Source organism: Jatropha curcas, chromosome 2, assembly GCF_041381405.1.
Source record: "Jatropha curcas cultivar XTBG-Jc1 chromosome 2, XTBG_Jcur_1.0, whole genome shotgun sequence".
Classification (NCBI taxonomy): domain Eukaryota; kingdom Viridiplantae; phylum Streptophyta; class Magnoliopsida; order Malpighiales; family Euphorbiaceae; genus Jatropha; species Jatropha curcas.
Window position 1 is genome coordinate 27498234 of NC_143152.1, and position 18998 is coordinate 27517231.

Here is an 18998-nt window from a genome sequence, read left to right on the forward strand (position 1 = left end):
AATTTTAATGATTCTATGTAGAAATAATGACATTCTTGCAGGTTTTTATTTATTTATTTTATATGGAAACCGTGTGAAGTGATTTGTTTGCTTATTACGAATCCTGGCATTGGTTTTGTACTTATGTAATTATTTGTGGAGCATTTGCCTCTCGACGCGGCATCCGATATAAATATATAACATAAGGTTTTTATTTATTTTGTAGGGTTTTGGAGTGTTAAGAAATATAGAGATTGTAAAGTTCAATGTCGACAAATATATATAGCTGTCAAAAGATTGTGAGGCTTGTTTGTGTTGTGAGTATGGTTTTGCCTTGGCTTCATGCAATACGAATAATTAATTATTTCTTCAATAATAAATAAACAAAAAGGCTGTCTAGGGGAAGGTTGATGGGAACATTATGCACTTTACAAATGGAAAGTTATAACCTTTTTAATCTCTACTTACCCTACAAAGTGATCAGAGTTTTGTCTGCAACTTCTGAAACTGACTCCTCTCTTTCATGCATCCATGGGAGTTTAAAGGATTCTATGCATTTCTTTAAAGCAAATTATAATGTAAATTCTTCTTTCTCATAGCCATAAGTAACCTGTTTTTAAATGTTCTTTTACTTGTTGTGTTCTTAAATATATATGAATTTCAAAAAGGGAAAAATGGTGGTAAATTTAATTTCCATGATGAGTTAGACAAAGACAATTCATTGGCGCAGACTTCTTTTCTCAAGGTTTTCTATATGATTACTTGACTTACACAATTGAGAGATTGCTTTCCTTTTTGAACTTTCTTTAAGTCATTGGCATCTCATTTGCAAGAAAAGTTTGCAAAGAAGAAAATAGGTTTTGTCACGAGACAGTTTTCCAAATTTAGGGCACTATTTGAATGAACATAGGAATACTGTGATTTGACATTCAATCATGCCATTCATTTCCTATCTCTCTCCCCCTTCTCTTACATGTAACATGTATACAACTAGAGAAATTTATCTATCTACTCCGGATAAATGAATTCATCCATACACCACACTAATTAAATATAAACATAAAAATAGTATTTTTAACTATCGAAGAAAAAAAGAAAATCCGATAATAATTATTTAAAAAACTCTTTATCAATTGGTGGTTTAATGAATCATATTAAGTGTAAGAAAATCTTATTCACAATTAAATAATAATATAAAAGTTAAAATTGACTCTAAACAAAGAACTTGTACCACCGAACATAATTTATATGTTATGGGCATAAATTGTTAAATTCCTTTATTAATTTCAACCCACCGGCCAAACAACTAGCTACCTAGGCATTGGATTGTTGATCATAATGTTGTGCATACTATTGGATATAAGAACACAAGAATGGTCATGTCATGCAATGTTCTGATACAAAAAGCATTTAGTCAGACATAAAACATAAATTAATTTTCTCTAAGCATCCTAGGAAGACAATCAAATCATCAAAAGAATAAGTCTCATACTTCTAATTGGTTTTAGACTGCATCGTTTTCAAACCTAGAATTAAACCGAACAATGCCTCTACATACCGATATATCATGGAATGACTCTACTCTATTACCTATGAGCTCTAATCAAGTTATATTAGAGTCATTGAAAATACAATATTTCGTACATTGGAACACTTTTGTTTATGGAATTATCAAGATTGTGAGATGTATTTCTAGTTTAGACTGTAGTTAGAGTCTAATCAAGAACAAAAAATAATAAAAAAAGAAAATTGCTTTGCCAACCAGTGATTAGATATCGTTTAATCCACGTCTATTAATATCTAAATTTTGTTCATTTTTCTATTTCTATATGTTAATTTTATTTTTTCGCGCCTTTATGACCCAGGTTTAGTCTCTGAATATATTAAGTTTTTTCTAGTTTTAATAATTAAATAAAATTAATTTGCTGATAAAAGTAATTTTATGTTTAATCAATCAAGTATCTGAATAGGTTATATTTCATAATTAGGTGCATTTGAACGTTATTTCTAGTTGAGACATTAAATAAAAAAATCGGAAAAGTTTAGACACTAATATATTACCATACGAAAAAATTTCAAAATATCAAATTTCTAAAAATTTAATCAGTTTTATCACCTAAAAAAAACTTAATGTCTGGTTCATTAATATTACTTCTTGATTGCTACAAATCACTAGTTAAAAAAAAAGAATTGAGGCTAAGGAAGAGGAAGAAATTAAAGAAAAATAATATGAAGACGGGAATAAAAACAATCTTAATTAATCATTAAACTCAAATTATGAAATTAACAAAATTCTCATAGATGAAATAATATAATGTCATTAGGTCTTCCTGACGTGTCAAAATTGTTTTCCCTATGCATAGTTGTTGAATAGATATATTTGTTTTCTTTTACATATAAATATTAAAACAATATAAAATAACATCATCATTTCTGACGATAAGCACCAAGTCCCCTCAATTGACAAACCATTTAACAACTATTCTTGATTCCAATATTACTATTCTGCTATTAATCCAAAAATATATCCTAATATTACTAATTAAATCTTTAAGCTGTGATCAACATGCAGTTGGGTTAATGAAAATAAATTAAATCTTCGGATGAATGTTACATTTAAAATTGATAAACTGAAATTTGAAATTACTATAACTGGAGAATTTTAATCAGAATATCGACAAATTGTGTGCAAATTTTTTAAAAAATAATACTAATCTTTGGAAATTTCTTTATTATAACATGAGAGAGATTTTTATCATTACATCAATCAAGAAATTTACAAGGGCACGTGCTGCTGATTAATCTTGAAGCATATGTAATAAATTTGGTATACAATGTATTGTTAATATTCATATGGGTCCATCTTGCTTAATAATGTTGGTTTAAAAATATTAGTCCTTTTCAGAATGTTGAATTAATCTGAAGTTTTGAGCCTTATAATAGAGATTAATAATATTTTACTCCAAAGAGTCAAATTAAAAAAAAATATCTAGAAATTTTTTATATAGCATTTGGAATGAACTCATATATAGGAAATTTATTTCATTTAGAAAAACTATTCATCATTAAATTATTCAATAAATTTTCTTTTTCAGATTAATTGTATAATTCAATAAAAAAAAATTCATTATTAGTTTTTGCTTAAATTAATTCATTCATTTAGTATATGATATTCTTTTTTAAATTTAAAATTTATTTGTAAATTCTATATTATTAATTTGACATAATTTATCATGAAATTAAAAAAAATATGAAATGTTAAATAATTTTTATAGAATTAATCATTTACACCTCATCAAGTAATTTTTAAACCTTTATAATACTAAATTATGCATTGTAAAAATAATTCTCCAATCACACAACATTTATTTTATAAGTCCAATTCAACTGAATAACTTTCAGGAAGGTCACTAATCAATTTTTTAATTATTAATGTTTTCAATATGTTTATATTCATTAAACTAATCATTATAAATGAAGATCCCAAGGGAAATGATATCACAATTTAGATATGTAATGGTATATTAATCCAAAATTAAGGGAATGTCAGAATATAATTAAGAAAAATTAACTATAGTGAAGAAGAGTGATAGGGCCCTAAGGACACCTAAAAAGCCTAATATAGAGGAGCTTAGCAGAATTGGAAGTAGCGCAAGAGACAAAGGTTTGGGCAGGTTGTGTATTTATGTGGTTTTATTGTTTTGTTGTGGCGATAATGGCCACAAACATGTGAATTGGTGGGTACATTGCGCTTCTGTTTTTGTGGAATATTGGATTCATCTACATTTTCTTTGGATTTGGATGTGTATAATCCTTATGCTCTTTAACTCACCAAGAGATCATCTGCTCTGCTCAGGCTTGTCTTCTTTCATTTTCACCTGTACCCATGCATAGCCAGCCCCACCTGCTAGTAACAACATCGACACTAGTAATTGACAAAAATATGATTTCCCATTATTGAAAGGTAGTACATATTTTTACTCATGAATAGTTTCGGCTATTATTGTACAGGAGGATTCATCCAAAGTGGTACAAATAAATAAATAGAAAGCTTGTGACGAGGTACAACTATTATCAAAATGACTTGAATAATTTATTAATTGGATTTTAATATATGATATATTAAAAGTTTTATGCCCTAACAAGAAGACTAATTTGCTAGGGTTTTGTTTCTTTTTAACAATGGTGGTGCCTTAGCGCTTGAACATGGATATAAACATGGTGTGAGGATCGAAGTGAGTGTTAGGTGAAGAAGAAGAAGAACAAGTAAGACCAGAAGTGAATTAAAAAAAAAAAAAAGGAAAAGATAATAGATGAGACTACTTAGACGGTAGAATACATAGATTTGATTGTCATTAAAGAAAGGTTGAAGAGATGACATATGTGGCAAGTTCATGCCCATTTTTTTGGAAAAAGAGAGAAGGAAGGTCACGTAGAGAAAGAGAGAGGCACGTGCAATGGTTTTATTATGTAGTATTTTATTTTTTTGTGTGAGTAAAAGAAAGGAATCTGCTCGTGATCGGAGGAGGAGAGGCATCGAAAGCAGCGAAGGAAGCGTCAAAGGATGTTTAGCTGTCAATCCATCCAAACACTTCTCACGGGAGACCCAAATGTTTTTTTTTTACCTTTTTCTTTTTATTATCTCTCTCTCTCCGTCTCGCCGTTATCCATTTTGTCCCTCTCTTTCTCTCTCTCTCTCTCTCTCTCTCTCTCTCTATCCCATTTCCAAATTGCCCCTGTGTCTCTTTCTTCCTCAGATTTTAATTTGTTCTTTGTCATATTTTTGCTCTTTTCACTCTCACTCTGTAATATATAATATACTACATTTAATTATTATATTAGCAACTGTTATGCATGCTCCTTATTTCCTTAGGGAATTAGCATTGACTTAGCTTAAGCAATTTTAATATTATCTCCATAAGTATATACTTAACAGGATTAGTTAGTTAATAAAGATATATATATTCTCTTTTTTTATTGATTATGAATCGATTTCATTATTTTTTTTAAACAAAAAATTATGAATGCACTAAATCAAAAAGATATTTAGTTCAAAGCCAAAGATATGTTTATAATAAGTACCAAAATATATATATTTATCAAAATGGTAGAGAGTTCTTGAATTTAAGATATCTTACTTCTCATTTCTTTTACAATATATGATTAACTAGATTAAGTGTGATTGACGCTTAACATAATTTTTTTTAGCATAGTTAATTATTATCCAAAATATATGCTTAATTAATAAGTATTTTTATTTTTATTTTAATATGATTTTGAGATTAGAATATAAATAAGAGTTTATCATTTATGAATCTTCTATTCTAAACATGGACATTCACTAAATCATAAAAAAAAAAAAAATAGCTTAATTAATAAAATGCTTATTGTCTTATCACTGTTTGATTTTAGTAGCAATTACCCTAAATTACTTTGAAAAACTAAGATAGAATTTTACTTATCGTAATTTAGAGTTGGTGGCATGCCATTTTTTCAGAATTGTCTTTTTATTTATTTTTAATTATTTTCATGCTTGTGCATTGAATATTAAAAATATAATAATACTATTAAAAGTAGGCAAGAATTTTGCTCAGTGTTAATCACACAAGGTATACACGTGCTACATGTTATGTAATTTGTGAGAAGAAGTGGTCGGCTATGAAATGGAATGGACGTCAAGCATTAAAAAATTAATTCAGTTGCAAAATGATGACTAATGTTGGTGACCCTGAAAGAACCCTAATCTTCTTGTTGGTGATGACGTTGCCCCGATTGGATTAATGAGTTATAAATCACGACATACATAATGGAAATATAGTCGTACAATATATTTACTTAATTATTTTTAATCCTCTATTTAAAGATTCATAATAACAAAGGCTGTTTGGCTATAAAATATTTCAATTCGATATTAAAACATTCTGGTTGAGCTTGACTCATTACAAATAATTAAATTTTATAATGAGTTTAAATTTAAATTGTTTACAATTTATAGTTAAAAAAATATGACTTATTTATTGGCTTAAATTTGATTCAAACTCAAACTCATTTACAAATTTATTAGCTCGATAGTGTTTATAAGCTCGTTTGCAAATATTAAACTTGATAAGTAAATTTTAATTTAATTTGTTAAATTTATCGAATGAGCTTGAATAAACTGTTTTAAAACTAAACTTCAATTAGCTTTCAAGTAGTGGTTTATCTCATTTATAAATTTATTCATTTCACAATGTTTAAAATAATAATATATAGATTAATATATCAGTAACTAGTAAGGGATTAGATCCCAAAAAGCACAATTGTTAGAAAGGTAAAACATATTTACACTCTACGGTTTAATGGAATATTGCATCTCCTAATATATATATATATATATATATATATATATATATATATATATATATATAACATCTCTTCAAATACAACCATATGTTATAACAATATCAATATCTACGCAGAAAACATAGTGAACTTGAATTTTTAATCTTTGGCAGGGTTTTCTAAATGAATAATTTATAATTTCTAAACAATATTTTTTTCTTGTTAGTAAAGATGAAATTTTTTTTTTTTTTTTTATTAATCAATATTTGATTCCATAAAGGAACACTCTAGAAATAATAGTACAGTATTTTTAAATGCACTAAATTGATGTGGAGAAAATTATTACTAAAATCACTCAAAAAAAAAAAAAAAAACTTAATTTCAATGCACATAAATTAAGATGAGAATATTCTAATAAATAAATAAAAAATATTTTTAGTGACAAGATACAAGTAGTAAATAGAGAAAGAAGGTCAAAATAGTAAATAGAGAAAGAAGAAATTATACTAATTTGGTGTGGGGGAAAGAAGACGAAGGCAGTCATCAGTGATGCTGGAAACGAACAAGCAATGATATAGGGTGGAGATGAGTGGAGAGAAGGGTCATCCACAGCCTCACGCTTTTATAAAAACCCTCTTGCGGTGAAAACTCAAACAACTTGCTAAAGGTATAACAACAAACAAAGAAAGAAATATTATGTCTTCTCGAAGGCAAAAGAAGAAAGCTCTGTATGACAGACTACAATTGCTCCGCGATGTTTCCCACTCTTCTTCTGTAAATTTATTACCCACTTCAACCTTTTATTTACTCATTAATTTTCACCACTCCATTTTCACTTCTTTAATCTTTCCCTTCTCTTTATTCACTCAAAGATGAAATCTTCTTCAAATCTTTATTTGCAAGGAAAACGTGTGTGTGCATATGTATGTGATATTGATCAAGAAAGTGGAAAGCAAGCTGGTGGTGGAATTTGTTTCAAACTATATATATTTTCTCGGATTGATTTTTTTTTTTTTTTTTTTGATTTTGGCAGGTGAATAAAGCATCGATAACAGTAGATGCATCTAAATATATAGAAGAGTTGAAGGACAAAGTGGAAAGGCTTAACCAAGAGATTGGAAATCCTCAAGTAGCTACAACTTCCCAGAATCAATTACCTGTGGTGAACAATTATCTGTTATATACACACGCGCACCCTTCTTTTTCTTCTATTTCCATTTCACTCTTATGTATAAATGAAATGAAATGATATATTTTGTTTTCTTTTTCCTTTTTTCTTTGTATAAATAGAGAAAGAAGTTATACAGTTTCTTTTTGTATACTCATAGGAAATGATACAGCTTTGTTTTTGTTTTTGTTTTTGTTTTTGTTTTTTTTTTTTAATTTTATAAAATTAGCAGGTTACAGTTGAAACCCTAGAAAAGGGTTTCCTTATTAATGTGTTTTCAGAACAGAATTGCCCTGGTTTGCTTGTTTCAATACTTGAAGCTTTTGAAGAACTGGGCCTTGATGTGCTTGACGCTAGGGTTTCCTGTGAAGACAATTTTCAACTTGAAGCTGTTGGAGGAGAAGTAAGGACTTCTTTTTTTTGTATTAATTCTTTTATTTTAATTAATGCCAATAATAATAATAATAATAAAAGAAAATTCCCGACATTTCTCTATCACAGTAGAATATATTTCTATGTGGCCAAAAAAAAAAAAAAAAAAAAAAAAATCACATGTGAAATATAATTCCCACATAAGTCATAACTGTATTTTTTTTTTCTAAATTATTTACAAATATTATTCGGTCGACATAAACAGTGGAATGCAATGGTTATCCAATTATTAATGTAGCGATAATTAATTTTACCATTAAAAAAAATAAGAGAAAATGTATTTAATTTTTGCAGTACCAAGGGGATGCTGATAGCTTAGATGCTCAAGTGGTGAAACAGACAGTGGTGCAGGCAATCAATAACTGGAGTAACAGCAATGACCAAGGTTGATCCAAATTCAAATACTATCTTATATAAAATGTTTCCTTCTCTCGCTTTTGAGCCAACGAGAAATGCAAGTGTATTGTGTCTCTATCTGATTCCATGCAAATCAATGAGCATTTAAATTATATCTTCAGTTACTGCTGTAAATATTATCAATCATGCATGTTCATGAGATTTTAACCTTTATTTCAAAATGCAGTTAGGATTTAATTTGACAAATATAATTTTAGATAACTAATTTTCATGGGTATTTTTAATTAAATTAAATTATTTAAAAAAAAAAAGATGTAGGAGAAGACAACATTGCATGAATATGATGAGGCAGGTTATAAAAACTTGAGAAGATGTTAATTCATTTTAAATATATAGTTTCTTATTATTGCTTATCATATTCTGAGGTTCAACGGTTCAGTGTATGATTGTTTTATATTTAGGGAACATTTGTTTTGGTCCGTGTAAAGTGCAAACTCAAGAAGAAGCCAGCAAATAATTGCTGCTTACAAAGTGGGTTATTGTCTAGGGTGTGCAAACTTTTTCTTTATTAAAACATTCCTCAAAATCCTATCATGATGTTGGTTGAGGAAGACCTCAATTTATAAGAATAAGAACATAATTAAGTTCGATTCTCGAAAAAGAAAAGCGCACTTTACAATCTGAGGAGAGGTTTCATAAACCCTAATCTTTAATATTGGATTAATTTTCTAATTATTATACTTTCTCTTACTATATATGATTTACAAACTTCTAACATTAAGTTTGATCGCCTCTCTCTCTCTCTCAAATATGTGCATTTTCTTTCTTTTTGTTTCGATACATTTAAAAACTATAGCAATTATTGAATTATTAATAACTAATAATTGATGTACGTTTATAACAATATATTAATGATATTGCTAAATATAATGTTGGATTGCAGCTAATTATTTGTACTATCAATTTTTCTTTTTTAATTTTTTGGCATTATACGTATATTTGTTGTCAAAAAGGTACAATTGTGATTACTTGAGATATTCTCTATGTACAAGCTGATAGGATAACCAGCCTTTTTTTTTTTTTTTTTTTTTTTTTTGGCTACTCTTTGTATGTTTATTTACTTCCCAATATTTTTTATAGCCAATCAGCAAAAATAGATTAATTCATTAGGTGATTATAATCATAATGATTATTTATTCAAGTGAGACATGTTTAACTAATTAATTTAGTATAATAATTATTTTTTTATATTGACATGGTATCAATTTATATTCGTAAAGTATAAATTTTAATTTTTTATATTATAAAACAGACATTCTTTACTGAGATATTTATCGATTTATCCAAGAGCAAATGTCACGACTATTAGTCGTACAATGCAATCCTAATCATAGTATATCTACAATTATAATCAGCGTTGAGCATTGGGATAGCAGAGTAATTAAAGAGAAGGCTAACTAAATGCAACTAGGCTTAACATGAGAGGTGTCTGTTAAGTTGGTGATTACATAGTATACAAAAACAATTGGTTGGTGGGTACATTAATTACAATTAATTAACTAAATAATTAAAAACTTATTTCGTTTTCTAACAAACATATATATTCGCCACTAGTTTTCAGTTAGAAATTCAGCGGTACCAGTTTGTGTTCATAGAGGTTTGCAGAAATATTCCAAAAAACGAAAAAAAAAGTCTATGTATACATTTTTTTTTTAAATTAGACAAATGAACAAGTTGGCAATGCTTTACATTAAATTTATTGATTGATTGCATGATTTGGATGGTAGACTACAGTAACCTTCTCTTCAAGAAACTTGCAAATTTAGGAATTGATTATTACTAGAAGAGTCGATTTAGTTTTTTTGTAATCAATAGTAACTTTTCTGTTTCCGGAAACCCTATATAGAATTTGTTGAAACGTTTTGTTTTTTGTTAATTTGTCAAAAACATTAACTTCCAAGAACATATCGTACCTCTACAACTATATATATGAATATATAAACACACACAACAACAATAATAATAATTTAAGGTCTCAGGTTCAAACTTCAACTCCCTTGCCTCTATGAGTTCGCATATAGCTGCTGTGAATAGGTTTGTTCTACCTATTATGGCTTTGTTAATTATATATATTTTCTACCATTAAATCTTGTACCATCTTTGAGCATTGGAAAATATAAATGTCTGTTGCACCATATAATATTATATTATATACTTAAAAGTAATGTTTTAGTTTTCAAATTCAATGAACATTGACTTTTGATGACTAGTTAGAGGTTTAACTAAGATAAAACATTTTTGAACATTAGTGCTTCTTTTTTTTTTTTTTAAAAAAAAATTATCATGAATTTTTAATTTTCATAGATTTATATACTATTTTTAGATTCTTGTCATTTTATTATCATTAAATTTTAAGTATATCTTGTTACCGTGACATGCTTAATTTTTTTTATTTTTCTTAATTAATTTTTCAATTTATAATATTGGCATATATATTTTATTAATATTAATTTTTGTACACCCGGTGCAATAAAATAAAAAGAAATTCACACTTAATAATACAAATTCAAGTTTAATTCAAAATTTGAAATGGATTTATATATATATATATATATATATATATATATATAGAGAGAGAGAGAGAGAGAGAGAGAGAGAGAGAGAGAGAGAGAGAGAGTTAGAACTTAGTTAAATAAAGTTTTAAAAAATAATTTCAAATGAATATATATTTGGGTATAGATATGATATGCAATCTTTAAAGTTTAATATTAAAAAGAAAAAAAAAATCTTCCCCACCCCCGTATTTTATAAATTTAAAATGTTGACTGTCGTTTAATTAAGAGTAGCACTAGGCATCAGACTAGTCAACATTAAAAAATATTTTAATCTTCCCCACTAATATAGTAATATTATAAAAATGGTCGAGCTACAACATAATTTTGAATCAATAAATAATTTAAATTTAAACATAAATTAATGAATAAAATATGTATTAAAACATTTTAAATCAACTCTATGGAGCATTTCAAGGCGCATGGCGATATATCATATTATATATAGAAAGTTTGATATTTGATTGACAATGATCTAGTCCATACATGTTTAGCTCTACAAGGTTTACAAAATTTCAATTAATGAAAGTACTAGTTACACTAGATAATTACTCTCTCTATATACATACGGAAGCTGTTTAAGATTTTTATACGATGATTCTGTTTAAGATTTTTGTACGATGATTAAAGAGATTATTATTTTCCTTAAATTATAAAAAGTTTATCAATTTGATTAAATTATCATTTATCTCACATTATTAATAATTATTGTATTTAATATATATATAAGAGTAAAAATGAAAAAACTTCATTGATCACTTCTTAATATTCTCAAAACTATAACAAAATAACTATTTTAAAATAATTTTTGTGAATAGATGAAGTAATATTCATTAAATTGTGATTTATATGATTTTTTTGGGCTATGTATATAAATATTATAGTGTACACTAAGAATTTAATTATCTCGAAAAATACTAATTGAAAACAAGTGATAGTTGACATGAGAGATATAACTTTATACAGCTATTAAGTATTTGTCTCGTAATAGAGTCGAAATTTAGATTTTGATGCTTTATGCATTTTCAAATATTTTTTTTGTTATTATCATGTCAAAAAAAATTTGTTATTATAAAAATTGCCACATAAAAATATTATGATTTTCTTCTCTATTCTGATGGAACTCATGCTTTTTTTATTTTATTTTCTATTTCCTTCTCTTAGTCAATTTCTTGAGCTAAATATTGTAAATTATGGTTTGGATTGTGATGTTTATATCAATAATAATTTGATTCATTTTTTAGTTCCTGCACAAAAGATGTTTGATGAAAGGTATGAAAGAACCAAAAGCAGGAGGAAATTTTATTTTTACTGTCAACATTTTTCTCCCATATAGATTACACGTATAATTATTTAATCTATGTAAACGCGTGTACATTTTACTTCTATTTTTATACTTTGACAAGAGACATGATTATTAAAGGATTTATTGATACAAGATTATGATAGATCCCTAATAAAGTTCAAGGGCTACTAGGAGCAACATTGATAGTTCAGGTAAAATTATGCATGAGGCTATAAATATTTTTTTCAACTGTTTAGGCTTCCTGATAAATAAATAAATAAATAAAAACTAATAGTAAGTCCATTGTTTCCGACTCCAAAACTCGCGTCATGGATGCCTATCTGCTAAGTACAATCCGTTCATTCGATTCGATTTCTGGGCCCAATATAGACGGACTAGGGCCTTCTTCTCATGCTATGGGAATAGTTTGAAACTGGATATCAGGACTTGATCCACCTTATCGTTCGTGAGGGCCCAATGCGCTTTAATTGGCCCTAAATCTTGTTGAGTGGCGGCTAAACCTAATTATCATTACATAATACTCCGTCCGTTCCATTTTGTTTTTATTTACTTGTTATTCATTTTTTAGATATTTCAAAATATTTGTAAGGTTTTTAAATTTAGACATGTCGATAATTATTTTTTTCATAATAATCTTTATAATCCTCATTAAACGAGAGACTTTTATTAATATCTTCAATGAGTTAAGGATAAAAAAGGGCAACACAACTTTTATTGACTAAATTTTTAATATTCGTGTTTTTTCAAACCATACAAACAAAATGAGATGGATGAAGTATTTTTTATGATTGAAATTATTATTCTCATTTATGGACAATAAAGTAATGATGCTTATTTAAAAGAATTAGAAGAACATAATTGATAGAATATAATATTTCCTTCAAGTTTTGTTTGCATGGTTTGACAAAATACGTATATTAAGAATTTAGTCAACAAAAGTTATTTTGTTATTTTTTATCTTTAACTCATTAAAATATTGATAAAAATCCTTCATTTTGAAGGATCATAAATGAAATAATTATTTATATATACAAATTTAAAAATCTTGCAAATATTTTAGTACATTTAAAAAATGAATAACAAGCAAATAAAATGGGACGAGCAGTATATGTTTGATATTTAACAAATAATTATACTTGTTAAAATATTTATCTATCTATCTATCTATACTATACATAAACGTGAGAATATGAGAGAATAATGAGATTTTCGATATCGTCGTTAATGAAATTTGGAATATTCTAAAATAAACTTAGTCGTAGCCAATTAGAAAATTACATTTTCTACCTATGAGCATTGAAATGAGAGGTTTGACACTTTTCTCTCTTAAGTCAGGTTGAGGGTTTAATCCTCATGGATGAAGCAAATACTCGCTAGGAGCACTTTACCCCTTCTTGGGTGGACTCGGTGTGAGCAAGATTTAGTTCTAGACTAGTGGGCTCAGAATACTTATGGTTAAAACAAAAAAAAAATTAAATTTTATTATTTGATTAGATATAATTTTTAAAAATTATTTCTTAAATAAATACATATAGATAATAAAAAAGGAAAAAAAATACTCTTCTTTTTCTGTATGGTTGTGGAAAAAATTAAGTGTTTATTTGGTGAGGATAGAACGTTTTTTTTATGTAATCTTTTTATTAATTAATTAACTTATTTATTTATTCATTTTGAATTTGCAGCTTAACAAAATAGAGAAACGCACTTAGATGCTAGCATTATTTGTTTTGTAATTTTCATTTATTAACTCGCTATAATTTTTTTTTTTTTTTGGCTATCAACATTAAACTTCCATCAAATTACAGGCTTTGTATTTTTCATTTGTTAACTTAGCTATAATATATATATATATATATATATATATATATATATATATATATATATTTGTCCATCAACATCGAACTTCATTAAATTATAGCATTTCCAGTTAAAGAAGGAGTTAATTTTTGAAATTTAAATTGGTCATTTTTTTAATATAATTTATTTCTTGTTATAAGTTCCGAGAAGCGTTCTATTCTTATAACAAAATTTTTTAAATTTTATTTTTCGTTATTGAATTAATTTATAACTACCATCATTTTAATTTAGTAAGAGATTTTATATCACTTTTGCAATAAATAGATGACCATGATTAGACATTTTTAATTTTCTTAATATTTTTTTATTATATTCTAAATCTATTTGACTTGAAAGAAAATAGTATTTATAAAACTGGAAAAAGACTCGAACTATATATTTTTGTTTTGAGTCACTTTTTAGGGTTTCAAGAATTTGTGTGTATATACATATTAGGGGTGTAATTGAACCGAGCAGAGCTCGAACTTGCCAAGCTCAAACCTCGGCTTGATAGAATTTAACTCGGCTCGAAAATCAGCAAGTCTAAAAATTTAGGCTCGATGCTCAACTAACCTAAAATAATATTATATATGTATTTGTATATATAAAAGCTCGTTAAGATTCGATGAGCTTTCTAATATTATTAGGCTCGAGCTTGGGTCGTTTGCCAAATGAGCATGCTTGAGTTCGACTCGAGTGAAGTTTTTTTGAACTCTTTTCAAATCGAGCTCGAACAGTTTGCGAGCTGGCTCGGCTCATTTACATCTCTAGGGCATATATTTGTTTCTTTAATGCATTGGGTAAGCAATGCTGTCACTATAGCTAAAATAATTAGCATCGTTAATTCATATCATATGCTCATTTTTTTTTTTACCCAGCAGTAAACAATAATTTATTATTATAGTTGCATATAGTGATTTTGGGTTGAGGGCAGGATGTTAGATGTTGAGTGATGACTTAATTTTCTTTTTGGACAGATTTTAAGAATCTATATTTATAAATTAGGAATCGAAGGATTAGGTCTAGGGATTGATTTGAATTTTATTTTGAGATTATTTCATTATAAAAAAAAAATAGAATTAAATATGTAGGAAGTAGCATTATAAGTAACTTGTACGACAAAGTCCAATACGCATTAAGTAATTGTACTTATTTTAATATAGATAAAAAACTTATGCCTTAATATTATATAAATAAAAAATTAAAAAAGTATAAATATATAACGAACATACTCAACGTGCAAGTAAAAAAGACTAGTATAAATAAAAGATTAGAAATGAAATTTATCAAATTATGTCAAATTATATTTGGCACATCTAAGCTGTCTGCATATTAGCTTATTAATCTAAAATCAACATTAAAAACACACTAAATCAAAGAAAATATGAATTATCAAACACTTTATTTTGTATTTTGATAGAAATTTCATTATTTTGGAAGGGGCGAAATTCAATTTATAGAGTCACATTATATATTGCTATTGTGATGAAATAATATCATGTGGGTTAATTTTGTATTAACTTCATTTTTTTTTTATCAAGATGAAGTTATTTTCATATCAAGACTAAGAAATATGCAAAGAAATGAAATATTTCTTTAGTGATTTTTATCTTAATTTTTATTTTTTAATGTGTTAAATCTTTTTAATAGCAATCTTAATTTTATTGTTGGGGTTGCCATGATTCTCAGTCGGTTTGAGAATAAACTAGTTTAAAATCAGTTCACTAAATTATAAAATGAACTTAATTTCAATATAGATATTCAAGTCGAGATCTATTATCTCGACTAAAGTTTCTTGATTCTATATATAATTTTAAACGGAAAAAGATAAGAAAAACAAAGTGAAATTAACAGGGAACCAACAGTGAAATGTGTTGAAAATGAAGGCTGAAAAATTGTCAGTGAAATTGCCAATTCTCACTGATTCCTCGTAAAACTTGTCGGAAACGAATCAAAATAGGAACTCAGGAATTAGAATACGGATTATCGTTTTGGCTCCTCGTGTTGGCACTGTTTGGCAAAACTTACGTACAAAGAATTGTTCCAAAAAAAAAAAATATATATTAATAATATTAGAACTAGCATATATATTTTCTTGAAATTAAAAAACGAAAATTGATTTTTTTTTAGGAATAAAATTGATTAATTTTTAGTTAACTAGCAATAGGGATGGATGAGCTCAAAGAATTGGGGAGGCCAAATCATGATTTTAATTAATGAGGGGACCAAATTAAAATATAGTTTTTCCAATTTCTTTGTACAGTTAAAATTGAATTTTTTTTTATTTATATTGGAGAGGACAGGACCCCTTTGCGTCCTATGTACGTCGGTTCCCAGAGACAAAATTTTGCGAATTGTAGTTGCTTTTGCTACCGAACTAAACGTCTCATTGTAATCAATCCCAGGTTACTGAGAAAATCCTTTCGCAACCAACTGAGCTTTGTAACGCTCAATCTCCCCATTAGCTTTCCGTTTAATACAGAAGAGCCACTTATTACCCACAATATTTGTGTTCGGAGGGCGAGGAACCAACTGCCATGTCTTATTCTGTAAAAGAGCATTAATTTCATATTCCATTGCTTGTCTCCATTGATGATGATTTTGGGCTTGATTATAGGTCTGAGGTTCAGACGACAAATAATCAGGCTTGCTTATAGAGATACATGCACGCCGCCGTTGCTGATGAATAGATTGTCGAAGCTGCATAGGGTGAGTTCTAATTGGATTTTGGGATGGAATAGTGTAACATCCTACTGAATCGAGTCGTTGCATAGAGTCGAGTCGAGTCGGGCCGAACTAGAACCCGGTTCGAGCCATTTAACTCCAGAGTGGGGTAGAATGGGATGTAACTTAAATAAGTAAGAGAAGTGGACTTACTTGCATAAAACAAAAAGATTAAAGTATAAGGAGTAGGACTTACTTGCACTAAAATATTAAGTTGAGGTATTAAAATGTAACATGTAGAAAATGTAGGTATTATTTGGTAATTGTACCATACAATTAAAGAGATAGTTGGGAAGTATACGAGACTTCCATTTCAGTTTGCTTTCTTCATTTTCTTCATCTTCATCTTCAACGTCTTCTTCATCTTCATCTTCCTCTTTATCTCCTTCATCTTTCTCTTCATCTCCTTCCTTTCTCCATCAATTTTCATGTGATTTAAACACTAAATTCAACCTAGAACTCTATCCAAGTAAATAGCTTTTCTTAAAGTTCATACTTTTGTGATATTTTGATTTATAAGAGTTATTATGTATAGGAGAGGGGAGCTTAAAGTAGGAGGAAAAGGAAGCTAAGAAGAAGCTTTAAGTTCTTTTGGTTGAAGGTTTGATATCTCTTTTAGTTTTTCACATTTTCTTGCATGAATACTTGTGTAGTGTGTTGATAATGAAAACATATATTACTGAATGTTGAATTAGAGGTCTGTAAATGGTGATAATGCATGGGATGAATTGAATGAATGAAATAGATATTGAATTCATGCTGAACCAAGTTTGTTGGACCACTGACCAGTAACTTCACCCTGATTTTGACTCTGTTTAACGATGGAATTAGGAAGTGGTATAGAAGAGTTATTTGTTCCTCTATGTTTTAGCTGTCCATGAGTTTTTGAATCACCTAATTTGGAGTTATAAATTGAGAGATATGACCAAAATAGTACAGACTGTGCAGGCTGGAAATCAACAGTCTGGACGGACTGGAAGTAGAGATGTGGTAGAAGACAAATTTGTAGCCTAATGTGTTATCTAACCATAGAATGTAGAATCACCTAAATTGGAGTTATAAATTGAGAGCTGTGACCAAAATAGTATAACCTGTGCAGGCTGGAAACCAATAGCTGGGCAGGCTGGCAGTTGCTACTTGAGCTCAATATTTGACTACCTTACCAATGTAATTAAGAGATGTGGTAGAAGACAAATTTGTAGCCTAATGTGTTATCTAACCATAGAATGTAGAATCACCTAAATTGGAGGTATAAATAGAGAGATATGACCACAATAGTACAAACTATGCAGGCTGGAAACCAACAGCTGGGCAGACTGGCAGTTGCTACTTGAGCTCAATATTTGACTACCTTACAAACGTAATTTAGAGATGTGATAGAAGACAAAGTTGTACCTTAATGTGTTAGCTAACAATAGAATTTAGACTTACTGCAATTGGACTTCTGAATATAGAGTTATACTAGAATTTGTGAAACATGTGCAGGCTGCCCTGTCATTTTTCAAGGCTACATTAGAAATGTTGTTGGCATGCATATGTAGCTTCATGCAACCTAAGATTTACTACTGAATTTGAACCTTCTGAGTTGAGTTACATTAACAGCAATAAATTCCTTAAACTGACCGGTAGAAATTAAGTGATCTAATGATTGGTACAAGTTGCCTCACGGGTGCATCAATTAGATTTCCATGCAAATTATCAATTGTGCGCTTTTACTTCGATTTATCTATGATATCCTCTTAAAGCATGAAAGAATGAGACAGCATACAGGTAAACAACATGGGTTATGAATTTGATGAAGAATTGAATATGCTTTTGTTTTGTATTCTTGAAATACCGATAATATGCTCCATTGAGGTTAGGCAGAAACCATGTAGATAAGACTATGTCGCGACATAGGATAGCAGATCTGCGCCCCATACAGTTTGGTACTCCGGCTACAGGCCGTTGAGTGGATATGATTATATATGGGCCATATCAGCCCAGTCATCCAGTATTCATCCAGTTTCATACAGTATTCATACAGTTCTTCTTATCTCTTCGGTTTCACTGTAACCCTATGGAGCCATACAGTTCGGAGATTATATTATTTCTCACTTATATGATGTAAAAATTTCATAAGTCATACAACATAATGAACAGTAAATAAACTACTGAAAAGCTAATGCAATATGTGCTTATATGTTTATTTCTACATTGATATCATGAAAGTATAATGATATGTGTGCTTGCATGTTTATTTATAAGTTGAGATATCCACTGA

At 28.2% G+C, this 18998-nt stretch overlaps 1 protein-coding gene across 4 annotated transcripts; it reads left to right on the plus strand.

The window, feature by feature from the left end:
• Window positions 1–6854: 6854 nt before the first annotated feature.
• LOC149498521 (transcription factor bHLH61-like) lies at window positions 6855–8417 on the plus strand. Of its 4 annotated transcripts, none has more exons than XM_089717836.1 (4): window positions 6855–7074; window positions 7334–7429; window positions 7698–7871; window positions 8195–8417. In XM_089717836.1, exons 1-4 carry the CDS (start codon window positions 6997–6999, stop codon window positions 8288–8290), a joined length of 444 nt encoding a protein of 147 aa, XP_089573962.1. In that variant the 5' UTR covers window positions 6855–6996; the 3' UTR covers window positions 8291–8417. The 4 variants fall into 4 exon arrangements, with proteins under 4 accessions (XP_089573962.1, XP_089573960.1, XP_089573963.1 ...); XM_089717834.1 differs by having other exon boundaries at window positions 6856–7074; window positions 7334–7462; XM_089717837.1 differs by having other exon boundaries at window positions 6856–7074; window positions 7701–7871.
• Window positions 8418–18998: the final 10581 nt, after the last annotated feature.

Excerpts from the sequence above, each read along its gene's own strand:
- LOC149498521 (XM_089717834.1), top strand. The coding sequence starts at position 6,997 with ATGTCTTCTCGAAGGCAAAAGAAGAAAGCTCTGTATGACAGACTACAA. Across the intron at positions 7,075-7,333 it reads ATGTTTCCCACTCTTCTTCT|GTGAATAAAGCATCGATAAC; the intron begins GTAAATTTATTA and ends TGATTTTGGCAG. Across the intron at positions 7,872-8,194 it reads TTGAAGCTGTTGGAGGAGAA|TACCAAGGGGATGCTGATAG; the intron begins GTAAGGACTTCT and ends TAATTTTTGCAG.